This window comes from Sarcophilus harrisii, chromosome 1 (genome assembly GCF_902635505.1).
Source record: "Sarcophilus harrisii chromosome 1, mSarHar1.11, whole genome shotgun sequence".
NCBI lineage: Eukaryota > Metazoa > Chordata > Mammalia > Dasyuromorphia > Dasyuridae > Sarcophilus > Sarcophilus harrisii.
In genome coordinates, this window is record NC_045426.1 from 117,759,311 (window position 1) to 117,783,441 (window position 24,131).

Genomic DNA, 24,131 nt, shown 5'->3' on the forward strand with positions numbered 1-24,131 from the left:
ATTCAGCCCTCGGGGTCCAAGAAGTCCTACCCTTCTTCTAAATAATAGCCAAATAGAGGGTGAAAGGGAGGGGGGAGGTGAGGAATAACATGTCCTTACCAAATTATGATCGATGCTGAGTTGACAAAGGGAAAAGTCTTTGGTTACATTTTTACCCCGATAGTTTGGAGGCAGAAGAGGAATTGGAGACAGGATCTGTGTTAGAACGCAGCCTTTGCTATTCACTGTTTGAAGCTAGACAAGTTACTTGTCTTGGGTTTTAGTTTTATTAGAAGGAGGGTGGGCATTGAGGTTTCTTTCGGCTCTGAACGCTGTGGGGGACAGAAAGGAAGGGATAGAAGGAAAGGAAACTACCACAAGGCTCTCGGCAACTAGAATGAAAGCAGAACATTTCCTGGCCCCCCCAGGCCACACCAGAAGGCAAAGTGCGGTGAAGCGGGAGAGAAGGCGGGCCGGGGAGTGGGGCGGGCACTGGGCGGTGCGGCCAGTTCACTTCCGGGAGGCCAACTCCTAGGTTTCGGAGCCACCCCGACTTAAGTCTGGCCTTGCTGCAGTCAGTGATTCGGTTTGCAGCCTTGCACTGCTTGTACCGCCTCCGGCTGGTTGAGATGCACCCGAGCAGCTGCTGAAGTAAGCGGACCTACGCACGGGCTGGCCGGGTTCCCACTGGATTTAACTCAGGATCTGGGCGCTTAGGCTGGCTGGCAGAGATGGGCTTAGCGGGGCGCGCACTCCTGCGGGCCGTGATCATGGGGCCCCCCGGCTCTGGCAAGGGAACCGTGTCCTCTCGCATCGTCAAACACTTCGCCTTGAAACATCTCTCCAGCGGGGACCTGCTCCGGGACAACATGAATAAGGGAACAGGTGGGAGACCCAGGAGGAGCAGATCCTCAACATTCCTATTACCCTCCCCTCTTCCAGACCTTTCGTTCCACGGGCCCCCAACCTCTATTTCCCAGGGAAAGAATCTGTACAACATGCAACGGCCACACCCCGAGCCTGGAATCTTAGGCTGGGGCTGGGCCATGAATTTGGCATGTAGCACGCAGGATGGTGCCCTCTCTTCTCCCTCTTGGAGAGGGGTGGCTTATTATTTCCGTCCCTGTAAATCACTTAGCTGTAGTACGCATCGCGTGGTATCTCTGCTAACACTTTATCTTTCATATTGCACTGTATGTTCCTTTGGGGACATCTGATCTGATCTGAACTTCTCTTTTCCCCAGCATCCCTGCCCCCCACGCCCAGCCTGAGGTTGTGCACCCAGTTGGCTTGAGTGATCTTTAGCCCATCACTTGACACCTCCAGCTCTCCGTTTCCTCTGCAGTAACAAACTCCAGCTCCAGCTCCAGCCCTATGTATGGACATACAGTCCCTTTGTTTATTAGTCCTTTGTTTAGGATGAAAATCTAGTTTAAAGAACCAAAGAAGATTACCTCATTTTTGCCTGTCCTTCCAGGGAAAGGACTGGACTCCCCGCTTCCCAGGGTAAAGGTGGGTGGGGGACGGGCAGAGAGAGAATAGCCATTGTTTACAATCATTTACTTTCCCTTGTATTTCTGGCGGGCCACTGCAACCCTTTACCTAGAGATGGTTCGAAGAAATCTTTGGAGTTTTTTTTTTTTTTTTTTTGGTTGTTGTTCGGTCATTTTTCAGTCGTGTCTGAGTCTTCGGGACTCCGTTTGAGGTTTTCTTGTCAAAAATACTGGTTTAGTTTACCATTTCCTTCTTCAGCTCATTTCACAGATAAGGAAACTGAAGCAAATAATATTAAGTGGCTTGGCTAGAGTTTCGCAACTACTAAGTGTCTGAGGGCAGATTTAGAACTTAAGAAGATGCATTTTGCTCTTTCCAGTACATTCAAAACTATTCCCTGCTGCCTTTGAAAAAGTTGTTCATCCGTGATTACCACTCCCGAAGAAACTGATCTTTTTCTTGTGTTCTCATTCCTGGAAATCCGACTTATAAAACATGCTAAACATGTTTTGTTAGATTCGTCAGCCACCACACCCTGTTTTCCTCCCCCCGTTTCTCTTTTTTCCCCCACTTATGGCTCTGGGAGAATTTCCCCTCAATTTTAGAACACGGTGTTTTTGTTTGGAATCACGTAGTTCGTGTTAGTTTCCCTCTCCCCCTCTACGGTGTCTTTGCAGTTAAAATTTTGCTGTGAGTTTCCTGGAGACTTTTTGATCAAGGGAAACTGTTTTCCTTGATGCTCTTCCAAAAAAGCTTGTTTTGTTCCTGTGGCCAAATTTTGCAAACGGCAGAAAGTTGCTCTAAATGAATTTTTCCTGAGTGCAGTATTACAGTTTAAGAATTTTCAGCTGTGTTACCATTTTTAAAGGCAGAATCAGGCCGATCTGGATTTCTACTTCACTTTTGACACTTAGATTTACAGTCTTGGTAGATTAGATAGAATTAGGCTTGAAATCAAGATTGGATTTAAATCCCACTTCAAATACTAGCTATGTGACCTCGGTAAGGAAGTTAATTAACTTTTGTACTTCTGTCCATGCCTAGGACTTAACTCTTAAGGAATAAACAGGATTTGTGTTTGTGAAGTCTGTCTTGTCCTAAAAAAGCCTTAACTCTACAGAGAAGAGGGTCAATTTAAAAAAAAATCTAATTGGTGTGCTCATGATATTATTCTGAGTAATGACATATTGATCTTCAACCCATAGTTTCAAAGCGTTTCCTTTAAATGTTTTTTTACTGATTTAAAAAATTTTACCACCAAAATTTCTCCCAGCATCTCTCTCATTCCCTTCCCAAGAAGTAGTTTATACAACAAATAATTTTTTTTAAAGAAAAGAAAGAAAAAGGGGAGGAGAAAAACTCAGTAAAACAACTAATTTATGTTCCAACAAAGTAAAAAAAAAAAATGCAATGTTCCACACTTGTGTAAAAGAATGGGTCAGGGTATCTTCTCTTTTTTTGAAGCCCTGTTTGTTCTTTGTAAATTTGCAATGCTCTTTTGATTGTTTTTTTTTTTTAATTGGGTTTGATTGTTTTTGATTGTGTTCTTTGTTAAAAATTTACATTGCCATGCATATTTTCTTCTGCTTATTTCACTGCATCAGAATCTGCATCACATTGTGTAAAATCTTTTCAGGCTTCTCTGTATTCATTATTTTCATAATTTCTTATGGCATAGTAATATTCCATTACATTCACAAACCATAAGTTTTTTTTTTTTTTTTTTAACAATTTCTCAATGAGTATCTATCTACTTATTTTAAAAGTAGTTTCACATAGCTAGTCAGAGACTAGTGTTCTTTGGTCCTAAAATGAATATCTCTGACTCATCTGCCCTTTTATTCTTCTATATATAAAATCCCAAACGTCTTAGTGCAGTTTTAAGGCACTAAAGTTTGAAACTTCACTGAGACTTTTGGGACATCTTGTATTGGTTATCTTTTCAATCAGTAAGTCCTTCAAGTGAATTCAGCTCCTCAGAAAAGTTGTTAGTTGGATCATTGGTTGATAATATCCCTTGATTAATTTTTTAAAATTGCAAAAGTTAAATAACTATTTAGGGACTTATTCTAATGAGCTAAATTGGATTATAAAAAGCAGAGAAAGACCGTGGAAATTTTTAAGAGGCTTCTAGCTCTGAGGCATAATTGTGGATGACTTAAGGATATAACTTCAGGCAGACCAAAAAAGTTGAGATGATTGATTTAGGACTTTGGTGGCATTACACTTTTTTTTTTCTTTAAAAAAATTAACAAAATTAAAAATTCAACTGAAATAAGAGGGTTGGAAACAGATAGCAGGGTAGATAGCATGCCAGTCTTTAGATTCAGGAAGGCCTGAGTTCAAATCCAACCTCAAGACACCTGTGTAATCCTGGGCAAACTATTTAATCTGATTTGCCTCAGTTTCTTATCCATTAAAGGAAATGACAAGCTATTCCAGTATCTTTGCTAAGAAAATCCCAAAAGGGGTCCACAAAGAGTCAGACACTTCTGAAAGCTTAAGGATGTCAGATAGTTTTCTCTCTGAAAAAATAACCAGTAGAAAACTATGATCAGTTTTTTTCCATAGAAGATAGATGATACTGTTTGAAGGGGACTTTATGGTGTTATTTCAGATGTTACTATAGTTAATAAATTATAGTGAAATTCAGTATATTCATATGGATAGTTCTATAGTGTGATATGAAAACACTGGAAGTGTTTATTTTGTTACCAAACTTGAAGTCACACTAGGATTTAGGAAAGGAGTCAGTCTTAGAAATTCTCAAGCCATAGAGTAGATTTTATGTATTAACCAACCTGGAAGTAGCACTAGAGCAACTGAAGAGTAACTTTTCTCCTCAATCTCTTTTGTGTTCCAAATTATGATTTATATTAACTAGACGCATCTTTGTTTTCCCGAGTCCTGATTTCTGTATCTATAAAACAAGGAGAATAATACTTGTATTGTCTCCTTCACAAAGTTGATATAATTAAGTACTTTATAAATCTTAAGTTACTAGAGAATGTGAAGTGGTAGGGGACATTTTCTATTCTTCATTTCTAGCCTCTCTTTTGAATCTATCATTTTTTTTCCTTCCAGTCCCTGCTTTGCCTTAACATTTTAACTAAAGGTAAAGGCATTTAGACTTTTTTTTTTTTTTTTTTTTTTTTTTTTTAGCTGAGGCAATTGGGGGTTAAGTGGCTTGCCCAACTTCACAAAGCTAGGAAGTGTTAAGTGTCTGAGGCCAGATTGAACTCAAGTCCTCCTGACTTCAGAGCTGGTGCTCTATCCACTGTGCTACCTACCTGCCTCCAGCATTTAGACTTTTAAAACCTTGATTGCTTCATGTATAAACATATATTTGCAAGACATTAATTGCTTCATGTATAAATATGTACTTGCAACTATGTATATATATTTATATACACACACATAGGCATATATATATGTGTGTGTATATAAATAGATATACATATATTGTGTGTGTCTATGTGTATGTAGGTGTGTGAGCTTAACAAACATTTGAGTGTTTATGTAATAAGTGTATAGGGTGACTATTCCTCCTCTTCCTGCTAATATACACCTTTGACCTGGTCACATGCATACCTGTTTACTCTCTGGGCTGACTCAGTTATTTTAACCTCTTATCACACTAGCAGGTCTGGGTTCCAGGAGAAGAGCCACCATTAAATTGTTATACTCAAATTTGTCAAGTTCTCCGGGGTAATCTTGTTGAAGGGAAATATATTTCCTGCTAATACAACAACTAGGACCCCCTACTAATGAATAGCCAGCTATTAAAAATAAGGACACTTTTAGATTTTAAACATAACTATTTGCTTTAAAATAAGGCAAAAGTAAATAGATAATATCACATACTCACATATTTAAGTACTGCATAACTAACAATACATCACACTCTATAGTTAAATCTGAATCACACCCTTCTATCAGAGCAGTCATTAACTGGGGGGATATGTGGGTATAAACTTATAGAAGCTTGCCAAGGAAGAATGTGTTCAGGGTAATTCTTGCTGGTATACTTGTTCTAATTTAGGAACTATCCATAAAAATACTATGATTAATGTATCTTCTGGATTGAACCTTCTTCTCCTTCTTCCTTTAAGATGCATTGCTCTGCAATGTTTTGCTGATTAACATTTGACTGGATTTTAAACCTAAGCCAAATTAATTGATCCACTGAGTGACTGCCCTGATTTTCTGTTCCTCTGTCCAGGTTAGCTGTTATAGTTCAGTTCTTAGATTTGTCCTTTCACCTTTTTTATCTTTCAAAGTACAGCCTCTGGATTTTCTAAAGTGACAGCTTGGCTTTTGATGAGTAATCACATTTCCATATTTCAAATTGGATGTCCTTTTAGGCATTTCAAACAATACATTCAAAACAAAACTCATCATCCTTCCCTGCCAAGAAATCACTCTTCTAAACTTTGCTTTTTCTGTCAAGGGCACCATCATCCTTCTGGTCACCTAAGATCACAAGCTTGGAGCCTTCCTCAATTTTCCTCATACTCTATATCCAACTGGTTCTCAAGTCTGTAACTATGGGTGTGATCATATCATTAAATGCCAGTGGTTTCTTATTGACTCTTAGACCCAGTGTTTGGATCTAAGATACTTTAGAGGTATCTTAGGGGCCACCAGACATCTCTATTTGGTTTATAAAGCCCTTCATAATCTGATTCCATTCTACCTTTCTAGCTTTATGCCCTTTCTTTCCATAGCCAGAAATGAGGTAAATGATAGACCAGGCCTGTATTATTGTTATCATTACCATTGTTGTTATTAATATTTATTATAATTGGGAGGGGAAACCAGTTATTTTCTTTTCTTTTTTTTTCTTTTCTTTTTTTATTTAATAGCTTTTTATTTACAGGTTATATGTATGGGTAACTTTACAGCATTAACAATTGCCAAACCTCTTGTTCCAATTTTCACCTCTTACCCCCCTACCCCCTCCCCCAGATGGCAGGATGACCAGTAGATGTTAAATATATTAAAATATAAATTAGATACACAATAAGTATACATGACCAAACTGTTATTTTGCTGTACAAAAAGAATGACTCTGAAATATTGTACAATTAGCTTGTGAAGGAAATCAAAAATGCAGGTGGGCATGAATATAGGGATTGGGAATTCAATGTAATGGTTTTTAGTCATCTCCCAGAGTTCTTTCTCTGGGCATAGTTGGTTCAGTTCATTACTGCTCCATTGGAAATGATTTGGTTGATCTCTGCTGAGGATGGCCAGGTCCATCAGAACTGGTCATCATATAGTATTGTTGTTGAAGTATATAATGATCTCCTGGTCCTACTCATTTCACTCAGCATCAGTTCGTGTAAGTCTCTCCAGGCCTTTCTGAAATCATCCTGTTGGTCATTTCTTACAGAACAATAATATTCCATAATATTCATATACCACAGTTTATTCAGCCATTCTCCAACTGATGGGCATCCACTCAGTTTCCAGTTTCTAGCCACTACAAAGAGGGCTTCCACAAACATTCGTGCACATACAGGTCCCTTTCCCTTCTTTATGATCTTTTTGGGATATAAGCCCAGTAGTAACACTGCTGGATCAAAGGGTATGCACAGTTTGATAACTTTTTGAGCATAGTTCCAAACTACTCTCCAGAATGGAAAACAGTTATTTTAAAGGAAGATTCCTTTCCTAAGTAGATGAAACTTTTGTATTAAACACTTTTTAAAAAATCATTTTTTACTTAAATATTGACTTAATATTGTTCTTTGAACTTTCCCCCCCCTCTTCTAACTCTGAAAAAAGTTTTCTCTTCCTCTGTCCTACTCCAAAATAACAGTAGCTCTTATCAAAATCATTCTTATATTTATTAATATCCCACCATGTATACCAATTTCATTGTATATCATCTTATAGTTAATTATGGGAACCAATCCATCATTGGTTTCTACTTAGATAAGGGGCACCTAACTTCTGGGACCACTAAGTTTCAAAGAGCAAATATAGTACGGAAATATCTATTAGCTCATGCAAGTGTTACTTGGCTAATTAATACTTGTGAGTCTTCAAGAACACTTGAAACTCAAGGGACCTTGATGAAGACTTCAAAAGTGAAGCTTTTTTCCACTACTTGAGCAGAAGCATTCTAGCCTGATGCTATATTGCTTCTGAAAACATGCTTTGAGCATCATACTAACATGCATACTTATATCAACTTGGAGGAGATTAATATAGGGTCATTAGAAAACTTCCAGGTACAGAGGAGGATGTCTTTGTTCTAGAAGTCCCCAGAGGATCTGAAAGCAGCATTCATACTTCAAGTATTCATTATTCATCTGAGATTTAGCTGCTTATAATTCATTTCTGAAATCACCTCTCTCCTTTAATAAATCTCATTAGAATTTATGTTAATTGTGTTGGTTTTACCTCTTAGTGTTGTGAGGTAATGTATATAAAAGAACTATTTTTTAATTGTCCCAATTCTTTTTTAAAAATTTTCGATAGAATGTTATTTTCCAAATATATGTAAAGATAGTTTTCAACATTTGTTTCATTTCTGTAAGACTTTGAGTTCCAAATTTTTGTACATCCATCCCTTATCTCTCTCCCATCCTCAAGAGAGCAAGTAATCTGATATAGATTAAATATGTGCAATTCTTTTAGACATTTCCATATTTATCATGTTGTACAAGAAAAATTAGACCAAGGAGCTAGATGATGCAGTGGATAGAGCACTGATGCTGAAGTTTGGAGGACATGAGTCCAAATTTAGCCTCAGACACTTTATATTTCCTAGCTGTGTGATCCCAAAGAAGTCACTTAACACCAATTGCCTCAGCAAAAAAAAGAAAAGAAAAACCAGACCAAAAAAGGAAAAAAAAATGAGAAAGAAACAAAAAGTGAAAATACTATGCTTTTTTTTTCCCATAATTATAACTTTTTATTCACAGAACCCATGCCTGGGTAATTTTTTACAATATTATCCCTTGCACTCACTTCTGTTCTGACTTTTCCCCTCCCTTCCTCCAACCCCTCCCCCAGATGGCAAGCAGTCCTATACATGTTAAATATGTCACAGTATATCCTAGATACAATATATGTGTGCAGAACCAAACAGTTCTCTTGTTGCACAGGAAGAATTGGATTCACAAGATAAAAATAACCCAGGAAGAAAAACAAACATGCAAACAGTACATTCATTTCTCAGTGTTCTTTCTTTGGGTGTAGCTGCTTCTGTCCATCATTGATCAATTGAAACAGAGTTAGATCTCTTTGTCAAAGAAATCCACTTCCATCAGAATACAATCCTGATACAGTATCATTGTTGAAGTATATAATGATCTCCTGCTTCTGCTCATTTCACTTAGCATCAGTTCATGTAAGTCTCTCCAAGCCTCTCTGTATTCATCCTTCTGGTCATTTCTTACAGAACAATAATATTCCATAACATTTATATACCACAATTTACCCAACCATTCTCCAATTGATGGGCATCCATTCAGAAAATATTATGCTTTGATACATATTTAGTTTCCATAGTTCTCACTCTAGATAAATAGCATTTTCCATCACAAATCTATTGGAATTTCCTTCAATCACTGCATTGTTGAGAAGAACCAAGTCTATCATGCTGATCATCATTGTTACTGTGTACAGTGTTCTATTGGTTCCTCTCTCTTCTTTCAGCATCAGTTCATATAAGTCTTTCCAGGCTTTTCTTAAATCAGTCTGCTTATCATTTCTTACAGAACAATAATATTTTTTACATTCACATACCATAATTTATTGAGTCATTTCCCAATTGATGGGCATCTATTTAATTTTTAGTTCCTTGCCATTACAAAAAGGGCTGTTACAAACATTTTTGCACATAGAGGGCCTTTCCCCTCTTTTATAATTTCTTTGGGAGGTACACCCAGGAAAGACTCTGGTGGATCAAAGGACATGAAGAATTTGATAGCCTTCAGATGTTCTCCAGAATGGTTGGGTTATTTCATAATTTCACTAGCAGTGCATTGGTGTTCCTGTTTTCCAAATCCCCTCCAATATGTACCACTATCTTTTGGTGTGAAGTGATACCTTAAAGTTGTCTTAATTTGCATTTCTCTAATCAATAGTGATTTAGAGCATTTTTTCATATAACTAGAAATGGTTTTAATTTCTTCATCAGAAAATTGTCTATTAATATCCTTTAACCATTTGTCAATTGGGGAGTGACTTGTATTCTTATAAATATATTCTCTATATATTTTAGAAATGAGATCTTTATCAGAAACACTGTCTGTAAAAGTTTTTCCCCCAGCTTTCCACTTTTCTTTTAATCTTGATTGCATTGGTTTTATTTGTGCAAAACATATTTAATCTAATGTACTCAAAATTATCCATTTTGCATTTCTTAATGATCTCTAGTTTTTTTTGAAGTAGTCATACAAATTTATTTTTTTAAATAATAGCTTTTTATTTTTCAAAATACATACAAAGATAGTTTTCGATATTCATCCTTGCAAAACCTTGTGTTCCAAAATTTTGTCTCTTCCTCCCTTCTTTCCTCCTCTCCTGGACAGTAAGTAATTCAATATAAATTAAATGTGCATTCTTCTAAACATTTTCACTTTTATCATGTTGCACAAGAAAAATCAGATCAAAAATGAGAAAAAAACAAGCAAGCAAACATCTAGTTCTCCTTTGGCCATAAATTCCTTCCTTCACAGATGATAGAATATCCCTTGCTCTCTTAATCTTCAAAGAACTATTTATATATTTCTTGTTCAGTCATGTCCAGCACATTGTGATTCAGATACTGTCCATGGGATTTTCTTTGCAAAGATATTGGAGTGGTTTACTATTACATTCTCCACTAGATTAAAGCAACAGGTTAAATAACTTGCGTAGGGTAACAGAACTAGTAATTCAGAACTCTGCCTTGAATGCAAGTCTTTATAACTCCAGACCCAGTGCTCTTTCCACTGAACCATCTAGCTACCTCTGTAGGGAATATTAGTTGCTTAATATACTGGTAGTGGTTGTTGTAATGGGGAATGGTTGTTCACTTGTGTCTAACTCTTTGTGGCCCTATGGACCATAGCGTGCCAATATTGGCTGTAAATATTTTCTTGGCAAGATAATGAAGTGTTTTGCCATTTTCTTCTCCATTGGATTAAGACAAATAGAGCTTAAGTGACACAACTAGTAAGTGTTTGAGACTGAATTTGAATGCAAAATCTTCCTGATTCCAAACCCAACATTCTATCTGCTGAGCCACCTTACTGGCTGTGGAAAGTGGGTGACAGAACCTGATCACTTCAAAAACCCTTGGAATTAGTCCCAAAGACTTGGATCATTTTAGAAATTCCCTTTCCCACATGTCGTGCTGAAGCCAAATAGACTTTTTCTTTCTCTCATATAATATTCCATCTTCCATCTCTGCCTTGGTACTTAGCCATGCCCCCTTGCCTCTTATAATTTCTAGCTTCTTTCAAAGCTCAGCTTACGCAGGGGCTTCTTCATGAAGCTTTTCTCATGGTTCCCTTAACTTCTACTGCCTTCTCTTCCCTTTTGATTTATTTTAGTATGTAATTATCTGTACACTTAAATTCCAATAGCATATAAGCTATTGGGTAGGAAATGTTTAATTCTTGTCTTTTCGTACTTAATATTAAGTACATGGTAAGTGCCTAATAAATCTTTTCTACTAGTCATTGTGGAAGAGATATAAAGATAAATATCAAGTCAGTATGAATGGTGGAATGAATGGTACTGCTCTTGAATCTAGGAGAAATGGATTCCAACTCCAGGGAAAATTAGAGTAAGAAGGCTGAAGTTTGAGCCAAGCTTGCAATATAATTTTTGTGATTATGTCTCTCTTGCCCTCTGTTTCTTTGTTTGTAAAATGAGTATAATAATTTATGAGTTTTTGACCTTACAAGGGTTTTGTGAGGAAAATCCTTTGAAAATCTTAAAAGATAATAAAAATATGAATTGTTCTAAATGTGAAATTTCTCATACTTGTTTTCAAAATTGGATATTTGTCTTCTCTTCCTCTCCTAATTCCACAATGTGCATCATGACTACTGTTTGACACTCCTCTCTGTTTTGTTTATGATTATAACAGTAAAACAAACAAACTTCTTATGATTAGTTAAATTTCAATAACAAAATAACAGGTTTGCAAAGCTCTTTAAAAATATTATCTCTTTTATCCTGATAAGAACCAAAAGAAGTAGGTACTATTAGCCTCATTTTACATATGACAAAACTGAAGCAGACAGAGATTAAGTGCCCAGTCACACATCTAGTATCTGAAGCAGAATTTGAACTCAAGACTTCCCATCTCTTGGTCTAACAGTCCAATCATTTTGCCACCAATCTTCATGATTTTTTTTTCCTGAGGCAATTGGGGTTAAGTAACTTGCCCAGAGTCACACAGCTAGGAAGTGTTAACTGTCTGAGACCAAATTTGAACTCAGGTTCGTCTGACTTTAGGGCTGGTGCTCTATCCACTGCACCAACTAGTTGCCCCTAATCTTCATGATTTAAAAAAAATTTGGTCAAGGGTTATTTGTTAACCTGTGGGTTATCCTCTCACGCTAAACTACTCATAAATTAAGGAAAAAAGGAAAATAACATGTATATATTTCTGTTGCCACCTTCCTTTTCCCCTTCCTCACTTATTCTAAAACTATTTCAGATTATAAGTACCAAGTATTCTATATATCATAAAAAGCTCAAATTCAAAAGGCTTTGAAATCAAGTTAAAAAAATTAAATTACATGTTTAAACCCTACTTGAAGAAGCTGTAATTTGATCATTGTGGGCACTTCTTCCACCAATGCCAGTTTCAATCCCACTCTGACTTGGTAAAATGTCTTCAAGAGTTGTGGTTGAAAAAGTCTTTATACTATAATGAACTTGGTGATATCCCTCCCTGTGCTCAGACACTAAGGACAGTACTTGGTGTACAGTAAGCATTTAATAATGCTTGTTCACTCTTACACCAGTTTTTGTTCTCAGTTGATACTGAATCTATTAATGGGGACAGGCTTATAACCAACCTTTCTAGCGTGTTAGGACTTTTTAGAGCTTGGGTGGTGCTGGCAAAGCTTTTGAGACTCCAGGGAAGGGAGTTTTCCATGAGAGGACCCATCTTTATACTTAATCAGGACTTGGATTCAATCAAGAGGACCCCTCCCAAGTATAGGATCACAATTTTTTTTTTTTTATATACACCCTCTGCCTCATCCTACCCCAAACCTTATCACCCTCCTCTGGAATCCTTGGGAACCTTTTGAATGATACTAGGGATAGTTAATGTTTAGAGTCTCCCCTGAAAAGGATTAATAAGATTACTTCTAGAAAAGATACTCAATGTATTGGGTATGAGGCTCATACCCAATTTATTTCCTTCTACAAAAGATATGTTTAAAACAGTCTACATAATAAATACTTAAGACATGAAACAGTAACCCATCACACTTATGATCTCTCAGCAGGAAAACTGCTGAACAATTTTTTTTTTTAAATCTCTGTCCTGTGCTGTCCACACAACATAAAAGTTCAGATCTTCTGATAAGCCAATGAATGACGTGGGTTTTCTTAGTCTTATTAGTTGCAATGTCTTCCCTCTAGGGCAGCTAGGGGGTGCAACAGACAGTGCTGGGTCTAGAGTCAGGAAGATTCATTTTTCTGAGTTCAAATCTGTCTCAAAACACTTACTAGCTGTGTGACCCTGGTCAAATCGCTTAACTATGTTTGTCTCACTTTTCCTCATTTGTAAGATGAGCTGGAGAAATAAACAGCAAATTATTTTTGCCAAGGAAACACTAATTGAGATCTTGAAAAATCAGACATGACTTAAAAAACTGAACAAAAAAAAAATAATGAATGTATGCTGAATTGAACTATTGCTGGGAACTGGCAAGGTGAGTTATATGAGAGACAGAAGGGGAAAAAAAAGAGGTATGGTCAGAGAGCTGAAAAGCAATCAACCACAAACAAAGATTATTACTAGAAATCTGAACAATAGCTGCTTGAGTAGTGGATAGATTGCTGAACCTGGAGTGATGAAGATGAATTTAAATCTGACTTCAAGATACTTAATATGTGTTTGACCTTGGGCAAGTCACTTAATCTCTGCCTCAGTTTCCCCCTCTGTAAAATGGTGAAATTATTGCTTACTTCCTGTGATTCTCTTGAGGATAAAGTGAGATAGTATTTCTAAAGTACTTTGCAAATCTTAAAGCCATTTAGCTATTATTAGAATAAATGCAGATCACTAACTATATGTATAAAACAAATATAATCAAATTTTAAGGAATTACTGTTCATTGAATGATTGATTCATAGAGACTTGGAGATTTGTGATCCTTCCTCTATTTTTAAAAAGATTTTTTTATAAGAATTTTAAGCAAGTTAGCCCCAAACTTTTTAACTCCTGAAAGTTTACAAACCACTATTCAAATGAGGGATTGATTATCTCAGGCAGTCAAAGCTTTCCATGTTTGTAAATGTGAAGGAAAATGAGAGAAATGAAATTTGGTATGTATTTTTGTTTTTGCTGGATTGTTTACTTCAAAGTGTTTCTGAATTAACCCTTTGGAGCTCTAGAGAGATCTCTTTAAACTCATTTTAGGAATTCATCAAAGATCATAATATTTGGCTGGATGAAAACTTATTGACATTTGGATACTAGCTCATTTATGCTGTTTTGCTTTTATCAGTTCTTTTCCCACTGACACAAATCATAGTTCTTTGCCTTAAGTTTTGTAAATTACTAGGACCATGTTATGAGAAAAATTCTGAGAGACAAAGTTCCAAGCATGATCCATTTCTTAGTAAGGTTAACAGTTACGAATAAATGGGGGTAATGGCTTTCTGTCAATGACCAAATACCTTGAGTGAGGACTTAAAAAAAAATGTCAAGCAATATAGATGTCTCTTCTTCTGATTGCTATTAATGACATAGTCAGATGTGAGATTATGTCATTTGGATCTCCCCTTCTGAAATCCCACTTAACTACAGTCAAAACTTATAATCGTAATAATAGTTCCCAGGCTATTTTAATCTTCAGGCAATGGAAATTGCTGTTTAAATGAATGTTTAAATTGAGTTTAAATGAATGAAACTTACTTTGTAGGTTAACCAGGTTTCTTTGGAAAGTAGGTGATGGGTGGGGCTACAAAAGTGGAGTTGGTTAGAAAACAAAAATGATCTATAGGCAAATTGTGGGGTTTGGGTGAAGTTTACAAGGGGAAGGAACCACTAAAGAGAATATTAAATCTAGCTTGATTTAATTTAAAGTCTTAGCAAAATAGATTTAAAATCATTTTTCAGTTTTTCAACCAACAAAGAAATCCTCATCTGGTGTCCAATCTTTATTCTGGTAATACTCCTTTCTAAACTTATCTGGATGACTGACCCATAGTCTGTTGCCCAGTTTTTCTTTGAGATTTCTAGCTTGGTGGGACCTTGCTCAGCTTTCATTAAACTGATATGATTTTTAAAGATACCTTCATACTATGTTGAAATTTTGGAAGAAAATGTTAGTGGAGGAAAGGATGATGGCTACTTATTTAATTTGAAATATACTATGCAAAGTTGTCTTTAGTACTTTATGGCTACAGAATGCTTTATCTTATTTCATCTATGCAACAATCCTGTGAAGTAGGTAGTACAAATGCCATTGGTAGAAGAAACTAAAGCTCAGACAGATTAGGTACTTTGCTTAAGGAATCTCACTAGGAGGATTGAACTCTGGTTTTCTGATTTCATATCAAGTGCTCTTTCTACTTTTCCATGAATACCTTGAATTAGAGGACTAGAATATTTCTATACACACATTAAGTAGTAGGAATGGCCACTTGGAAATGAGATTAGGATTAGATTTATTCCATTAAACTAAATTTTTTATGGAGACAATATTAGGCTTTTTTAGATCCTTTGCCTACCAACTCAAGCCACTTCTGGTTTTGGAGAGCATCAAAGCGAGCTTTGACTAATTTTAATTGACTTTCTGGTTTGTTTCTTCTGCAGAGATTGGTGTGCTTGCCAAGACTTTCATTGATCAGGGGAAACTTATACCAGATGATGTCATGACCCGGCTGGCCCTGCATGAACTGAAAAATCTAGCCCAATATAGCTGGTTGTTGGATGGTAAGTGAACTCAGTGAATTTCAAAGATGATGGCATTTATCACGACTTAAAAGAATTAATATTTCTGAGCAGGCTGTTTTTGAGTAGGCTATTTCAATTTCAAATTTTTTTTTTCCTTTTTTCCTTTTTGGGAGATGCAGATGAGTTGGGAAGGAGGAAAGTCCAAGAAGAAACAAATTTGTCTATTTAGAATGGTCCCTATTGATCAGTAGGCATTTTCATAGGATTATAGGATATTAGAGCTAGAAGGAATATTAAGATTTGTTCTAGTCAGACACTTTTATTTTAGGAATAAGATGAAGGCCCAGAGAAATAAAGGGATTTGCTCAAAGTTATAGAATGAATTGGTCCTTGGTTCTTTGCTGCTCTACCTATGGATTCATTCAACATTTAGGTACTTGGAACTTGAAGAGCACTGTGGTAAATCCTAAGGGATACAGTGCCTAGACAAAACACAGTTTGTGCCTTCATGTAACATAGAACAAGGCATAAATGCAGATGGCTATAACATATAATATTGTATGATAAGGAAATTGGAGGTATAAAACAAAGTATTGTATAACATAATGAGTACCAGGCAAGATCTAAATAAATAAAAAGGAGGAGATCAAAATGACTTAAAGTGAAAATCGAAGAAGATAAAACTGTCCAAGCAAAGTGGTATCAACAGAGGAGAACAGTAATTCATAAAAGAAAATATCCAAGAAGAGATCTATCAATAAAATGCAAGTCTTCAGATGCCTTTAGGTACAATGTATAAGTAATAAGCAAAGTAAACTGGAGATCTTATCACAAGGAGCTGAATTCAATTTCATCTATATCACTGAGATATGATGAAATGGAATGTAGTTATATTCTAGTCACTTTATTCAAAAGGAATAAAAAAAATTATATTAGAATATGGTATGTAATCATATACTATTATATTAATATTATATTTTATACACACACACACACACATATACACACACACATAACATATCTTAAGAAGATAAACGTATGTGATGAAATCTATGCTGAGGATCATTAAGGGAGTAAAAGAAACATTGTAGCCATAGAAGTGTACTACAGACCACTTGGCCAGAAGGAAGAAAAAGACAAAGTATTATGAAATCCAGCCATATATTTTACATTAGAAATATATTGTATTGATGGATCATAAGATATATTGTATTGATGGATCATAAAATTTTTCTGTGAAAGAAGACTCCAGAAGTCACCTAGTCAATCCCCTCCATTTTATAAGTAAAGAAAAGTAAAGCCTAGAAAATTTAGTAAGTTTGCCTAAGGCCCGTCTGTCTGCTTGTCTCTCAAAAACATATAAATAGAGCCTGGTTTCAAACTGACACACATTCTGTGCCAAAAGCAGAGCAATGGATTAATTTTTCAAATGCCTGAAGAAAATTATTTCATTCATCAAAAGTTGGAAGATCATCATGTATTATTAAAAGTCACAGCAATCACAAAAATGACTTCTAATGAGGAAGAAAAAAGGAGCTGGGCAAAGGGATCTGTGTGGGCACATAGGAAACTCCTTAACAACTTTGATTTAAAAACCAAAAGACATATAGAAAAATAGAAGCAAGAATTTTCTCTGAAGATGAATCTAAGAAAGCAGTATACATCCCAAGTCTCCAGTATTTATCTCTTCCTATTCCTCACTCTATAGTTTAATCTTTATCTATAAATCTCTTTAACTCTTCATTGTTGCACCCAATCTCATCTGATCCTCAGCCTACTACAGTGGTTCTCAAACTTTTGCTCTCAGTATCTTCATGTTGTTAAAAAACTATTGAAGATCTGTTCAAAGAGTTTTTGTTCACATGGGTTATATTTATAGCTATTTACTATATTAGAAATAAAAAATAATTTTGAATTTGTAGACCCTCAGAAAGGGTTTTCAGAGACCCCAACAATTCTTTGGACTACACTTTGAGGACCACTGACCTACTAGATCCCTTGTCCTGGGACATGAAAGCCACGACCTTGGAAATGAAGAAGCTTTGTCTTTCTATCAAGGAAGCAGTTGGAGAAAGAAGCTGTGGAAAAGAAGCTCCCAGATTTCAGATGGAACACTGAATGAATTTCCTCTGGATATTGCATGTGGTGGTTAGGTTCCATAGCATTATTGCACATACTTCTGATTTCCCATAACTGTGAGAAAAATGCTTTCTAAACTCCAAAGTTGCAAAAATGTGAGTTATTGGCACAGGGTTGTACTGGGGTAGTAGGAAAAAAGGCTGAATTCAGAATCAGATGGGTTCAAAATCTTGCTCGATATTAAATGTGAGATCCTGGGCAAGCCAGTTATTTGGTCAACAAAAATTGATTAAGCCTTATAATACTGTGCTAGATGTTATGCTAAGCTTCTAAACATAATCTTTGCCTTCATGGAGTACATATTCTAATGGCATAGACATGCAACCCCTCTCCCCCCATACTTACAAGATATACATTCAGTATAACAGGGTGAGCTAAATTTCAACTTCTTTACCTATAAATAGATATCTTAACTTCAGTATTTGTCTTATAGGGTTGTTGTGAAGATCAAATGGGATAAAAAGTATGTAAAGTGCTTTGGAAATTTTGAAGGATTGTGTTAATTCCAGTTACTATTATTGTTGCATTTATATAAAGATAGGTTTTAATGGGCTGGCCTAGGGCCCACTCTGTCAGCCTAAGCTTGTTTAAACTTCGTCCACTCATGACTTTTCACCTGAGAAATTTTTATAGGACTCCAGGTATGTAGGTATATAAAACAAATATTTACTGATAATAAGAAATAATTATTTGGTATACATATAATTTTATCACTTATTAAAGATGAAAGAAAATGTGTATACTAATTAGATGAACATTTTACATAAAGAATTAAATCTTCATAGTATATTTATTATCTTTTACTGTTATCAAATTTTTTGGGATCCCCACATTTTAACCCACAGTTTAAGAAGCTTTAGTCTAGAATCTGGAATATATTTTCTCATTGAAACTTGAAACATGAATTTTCTCAATGGATGTTTCTCATTGAAACATGAACTTTTGGACCATAATCCATTGGAAAGTTGATTGTCCACAGTATTATAATTTCCTTAATAATAAGTAGATCTCATTTCATTTAGACTCATGGGAAGAAAAGGAGATGACAGAATAATAATAAGGTGATATGGTAGAAAGAGGACTGCCCTTCCAGTTAGGAGAGAATTCCAAATCCTGTATTTGATAAGCTTCAATACTTATTAATTATGTGACTTTGAGCAGCTTAATCTCATATTCTTTCTTATACAGTTTCTATACTAAACCATCCCAGTGATCAATGAGGTTCAAAGTCAGATTGCCTTTGTAGCTGATAATTAAGCTGATAATTAAAAGTTGAGGGAGAATATTGGGAACCCTTTCCATGAGTGCATTATAATTTTTCAATGCCATTGATCAGGCTAATAATAAGTAAACATTTATTATGGTTTTATAAGGCTATAGTTGTAGAGATGTAAGTGACTTTAGAGGCAATCTGGTGGTCTGCTGGCCCTTCCTCTATTTTAGAGATGAAGAAAGAGCAGCTAGAGGATTAAGTAGATAACTGGACCCAGAGTCAAGAGGAGGTGAGGCCAAGTCTGCCCTCAGACACTTATTAACTGTGTGACCTTAGGCAAATCATTTAGCCCAGATTGCCCTACCTACTCCCCACCATCCCCCAAAAACAGAAAAGGAAAGAAAGAAAGAAAGAAAAATGTGAGGGAAATGAATCTTGGACAAATGTGACTTATTTAATATCATACAACTACAAAGTTTGAGGCAGGATTATGGGCCTTAGAAAAATCATCCAAGTATCTGTGACTATATTAACTGGATTTCAGTTAGAAGGTTACCTTTTGGGTGTGATAAATCCAATAATTATTTCTTTCTCTTCTTTATTTAAATTTTAAAAATAAAGGTTTCCCCAGGACTGTCCCACAAGCTGAAGCTCTGGACAAAGTCTACCAGATAGATACAGTGATTGATCTGAATGTACCCTTTGAGACTATTAAGCAACGGCTCACCTCTCGCTGGATTCATCCAAGTTCTGGCCGAGTTTACAACATTGAATTCAACCCTCCTCGAAAAATTGTGAGTATTTGTCTAAAAGTACTTGTGAGTACTTGGTAAAACCCATCTCTGTGTATATATTTGATGTTTCTGTTTTAAAGACATATAACCTTCTACTGTCTTTCCTCACACCCATCAGAATGTACTTGATCTCCCTTTAGAGTTAGGCCTGGTTAGTATTTAGATGAAAGACTTAGGACTACTCAGTAAGAGATCTCTTTTTATAATTTTATTTTAATAATGCTTATAATTTTTATTTTTTATAATAGTTTTTTATTTTTCAAATTACATGCAAAGATAGCTTTCAACATTCATCATTGCAAAACCTTATGTTCCAAATTTTCCCCTCTCCTTCCCTACTTCTCTCCTTCCCTAGACAGAAAATAATCTGGTATAGGTTAAACATGTTCAATTATTCTAAACATATTTCTACACTTATCATGCTGCACAAGAAAAATCAGATCAAAAGGGAAAAAATGAGAAAAGAAAAAAATAAGCAAGCAAACAGCAAAGGTGAAAATTGTATGTTGTGATCCACAGTTAGTCCCTCTCCATAGTCCTCTCTTTGGATGCAGATGTTCTCTCCATCATAAGTCTATTGGAATTATGCCTACCATTTTTAAAGCCACAAGTATTTCCCAATATTTCCTACCCTTCCTCCCCAAACTAGAATCCTCCCTTATCATAAAGAAAAACAGTAACAGTTCATCAAAATCAATCTATACAGAGAATGGTTTGTTAGTATACATGGCATTCAGGACCTATAGTCTGCCACCAACCTATCCAGAGGAGGCAAGTATATTTTATTATCTGTCCTTTGGAACCATTATTGACCTTTAATCTAAGCTCACTTGCTTTGATTGTTTTCATTCACATAATTTCACTCACTATGTATTTTTAATCTCAGGTACTTAGCACCTACTTGGCCCTATTTTCCTTGGTTTCTTCCCTAGGGCTTACTCTCTGCAGGAAGCCTTTTCGGTCCCCTTAATTGCTAATGCCTTTCTCTCTCAGACTGATCTCCACTCTATATATATTCTGTATGTTCCTTATTTATTTATTTATTATTTTATTATTTATCTATATTGTATATCATATAAATATGTTTATTTTATGTTGTATAATAAAATACATAAGTATTATATATTTATTATACTTATATTTATTGTGTTTATTATTTAAATTTATTTCTTATTACTTACACTTATTTATAATGTAAATATATCTTTAGTAAGTTCCTTGAGAACAGGGAATCTTTTTACTTTTCTTTGTACCTCTGGCACTTAGCATAATACCTGGCACATAAATAGTAAATAAATGCTTGTTGACTGATACCAAGTACTCTCAGAACCAGCCCTCTGAGAAAAGACCTATAATCAAGAAGAAGGGTTTCTAAGAGCCTGAGACCAAAAAGATTTCAGTTTTGCTATATAAAGAGATTGATTGATCTATCTATCTATCTAGAATATATATATCTCACATTGAAGAAAAGGGCTTACCCACACAGACTTGTTAGAAGACTATAAGACTGCAAAATGGGATGAAAAGAATGTAGAACTAGTCTTGTCTCAGCTCCACCAGGAACTTGCTTTGTGGTACTGGATAAGTCAAACCTAGGTCAAGACCTAGGAAAAAACCAATGCAAAGGTCCAGAAGGAGGGAGATATGGCATGGCATATGTGAGGAAGCATGTATATCAGGGTAGCAGAAACAGAGAGTATAGAGTGGTGAAGAGTCTGGGAAGGGGTGAAGAGGCCAAATTATAAAGAGGTTTAAATGCCTAACAGACCATTTTGTAATTGATCCTGAAGGTAATAAGGAGCCATAGGAGTTCCTTGAATGGGATTGGAAGGATGGATATGATCATGTCTGTGCTTTAGAAAAATCACACTGGAAACTGAATGAAGGATGGCATGGACTGGGGAGGAAAGTTGAGGAAGTAATACAATTATTTGGTTTTGTATGGCCCTGAACTAGGATAGTCACTGGGTGAATATAGAAAAGACTAATTGTTTTACCTATGGCTATAAGTTTGCTATGGGGGCCTGGGAGTTGAATGAATGGAGATTGTATAGTATTAGTAGTGAAGGAGAAAAGTAATATGCTTAGATTCTGGAAGGCAATGTTCCCAGATGATAAATGAAACTGTCACAACATATTATTCAAATGTATAGATTAGTTACTTACAGAGAAACGTCACTCTGAGACAAAAAACAATTTTCTGCAATTCTTAAAGTTCTTGAGAGCTTTATGTTACAGTCACATTGGGCTTCCTAACACTCCAATTCTCTCTTGTTGGTCTTCATTTATTGATGTTGTTTTTAAGATGTAAATAACTTCTTATTTTTTTCCAATTAATTACATGTAAAAATAGGTTTCAGCATTCATTTTTGTAAGACTTTGAATTCTAAATTCTTTCTCCATTCCTCCCTTCTTTCCTAAAACAGCAAGCAGTCTGATACAGGTTATACATAAACAATCACTTTTAAATGTATTTCCATAATTTGTCATGTTGTAAAAGAAAAATCAGAACAAAAAGGAAAAATCATGAGGAAGAAAAAACAAAACAAACAAACAAAAATTAGTATGCTTTGATCCTCATTCAGTCACCATAGTTCTACCTCTGGATATAGATGGCATTTTCCAACCTATTGGAATTGTCTTGGATCATGGTTATCTTTTTAAAAAGAATACAGATTGTTTTCTTTCATGATTTTTCTTTAGGGCATTGATGATATTACTGGAGAGCCTCTTATACAGCGTGAAGATGATAAACCAGAAACTGTTACCAAGAGATTAAAAGCTTATGAAGCTCAAACAAAACTTGTCCTGGAGTATTATCGGTAAGTTCTTTATTCACCTGTCCTTTCCTTCCTCCCCTTCCGTCCCTTCCTTCCTTCCTTCCTTTCTTCCTTTCCTTCCTTCCTTTCCTTCCTCCCTTTCCTTTCTTCCTTTTCTTCCTTCCTTTCCTTCCTTCCTTTTCTCTCTCTTTCTCTCCCTTTCTTCTTTCTTTCTGTTCACAGTGGGCACATGTATTCAGTTCTCATCTGTATTCACATATGAAAAGGTTGGCCCAGAAAATGCAAAATGTTATTACCATCATTTTGGCTTTTGGCTTAAAAAAAATTTTTTTTTTAAATAGAAAACTGCAGTAAACAACTTATTTTTGAATATAGGTGTATTTGATATTCTGAAAATTCACAAAATGTCGTATGAACACAAAAGGAAGCAACACAGCTAACATTTTATTTGAGAGGCTAGAAAATTCTAGAACTTTTCCATCTAATCTCTTGTTCAACTTTTGTTTACTTCTTGTAGCATAAAGACAACATTACTTCTCAGTATGATACTGAGAACCAACTTCGGGGACTTTCTATATCCTTTAGATTCTCCTCCAAGTTTTTTTTTTTTTTTAAATGGCCTTTAAAGGGGCTAATTAGGCATTTTGATTTTTAAGTTTTATGGATGCCTTTTGTCTGTTCAAAATTACATTGAAACAAATTCTACAAATAACACTAACATTCTAACCTTTTCCTGCTCCACCGCTTGCACTGAATTTTTTCTTCTCTGGTAGCAAAGCAAAATTGAGAGCCAAGCAAATGGATATATAAATGCTATATGATGGCATAGACAACATTATGTATTTGTAATATTCTTCCTCTTAAATGAAAGGAAGAAAATGTGTTAGAGGCTATAGGGAGCCATTCTGGGAGTGACATAGTCTGTTCTCCAGTCCTCAGAATCAAAACTGTCATATTACTCTAAATTCTGATTTTTTGGGGTGTTATCTTCATTTACATTATTATGGTCATTTTGTGTATATATATATATATTTTTTTTGGGGGGGGAGGGGTTCTTCTCTACTCTGTATCAGTTCATACAAGTTTTCCCATGTTTCTATGACTTTGACATTTGATATACTGCAATAATACCATTATATTCTTATATCACAATTTATTTAGCCCTTCACTGGATGATTTATGTCCTTTTCCTTTCTAATTCTTTGCCAACACAAAAGGACTACTATGAACAATTTGGTAGATATACGGTTTTCCTCTTGACTTTGGTGCCCTTGAAGTAGGAAACCTTTATTTCCTGGGCTTTGTAGGAAAACAAATTCTACGAGGTAGAAAGGAATGGATTCTAGGGATAGAGACGATCAGTACAAAGACATGGAGAAAAGTGTCTTATGTGACAAGAAGGCCAAGTTAAATGTACTGTAGAACAGTGGTATTAAACTCTAATAGAAATACATCCCCACAGGTTACAGATTGACTTAGAAAATCACAAGTTAACATTATCTAACTTACATTGTATTTTTATTTATTTTGTTAAACATTTGCCAATTCCATTTGAATCTGGGGACTCAAGAGTTTTTCAGGAGTGATATACTTGCTTTTTGAGTTTGACACTTTTGCCAGAGAGTGCACATAGTGGA

General features: G+C 35.5%; 1 protein-coding gene across 1 annotated transcript in view; it reads left to right on the forward strand.

Annotated features, from left to right (window-relative positions):
• Window positions 1–488: 488 nt before the first annotated feature.
• Window positions 489–24,131, forward strand: part of AK3 (adenylate kinase 3) — a 29,469-nt gene continuing 5,826 nt past the window's right edge. Inside the window, exons 1-4 of the mRNA XM_003762128.4 lie at window positions 489–864; window positions 15,488–15,607; window positions 19,542–19,714; window positions 22,418–22,536. Of these exons, the coding sequence (XP_003762176.1) occupies window positions 711–864; window positions 15,488–15,607; window positions 19,542–19,714; window positions 22,418–22,536 (566 nt within the window). The 5' untranslated portion in view covers window positions 489–710. The remainder of the gene's footprint in view (window positions 865–15,487; window positions 15,608–19,541; window positions 19,715–22,417; window positions 22,537–24,131) is intronic.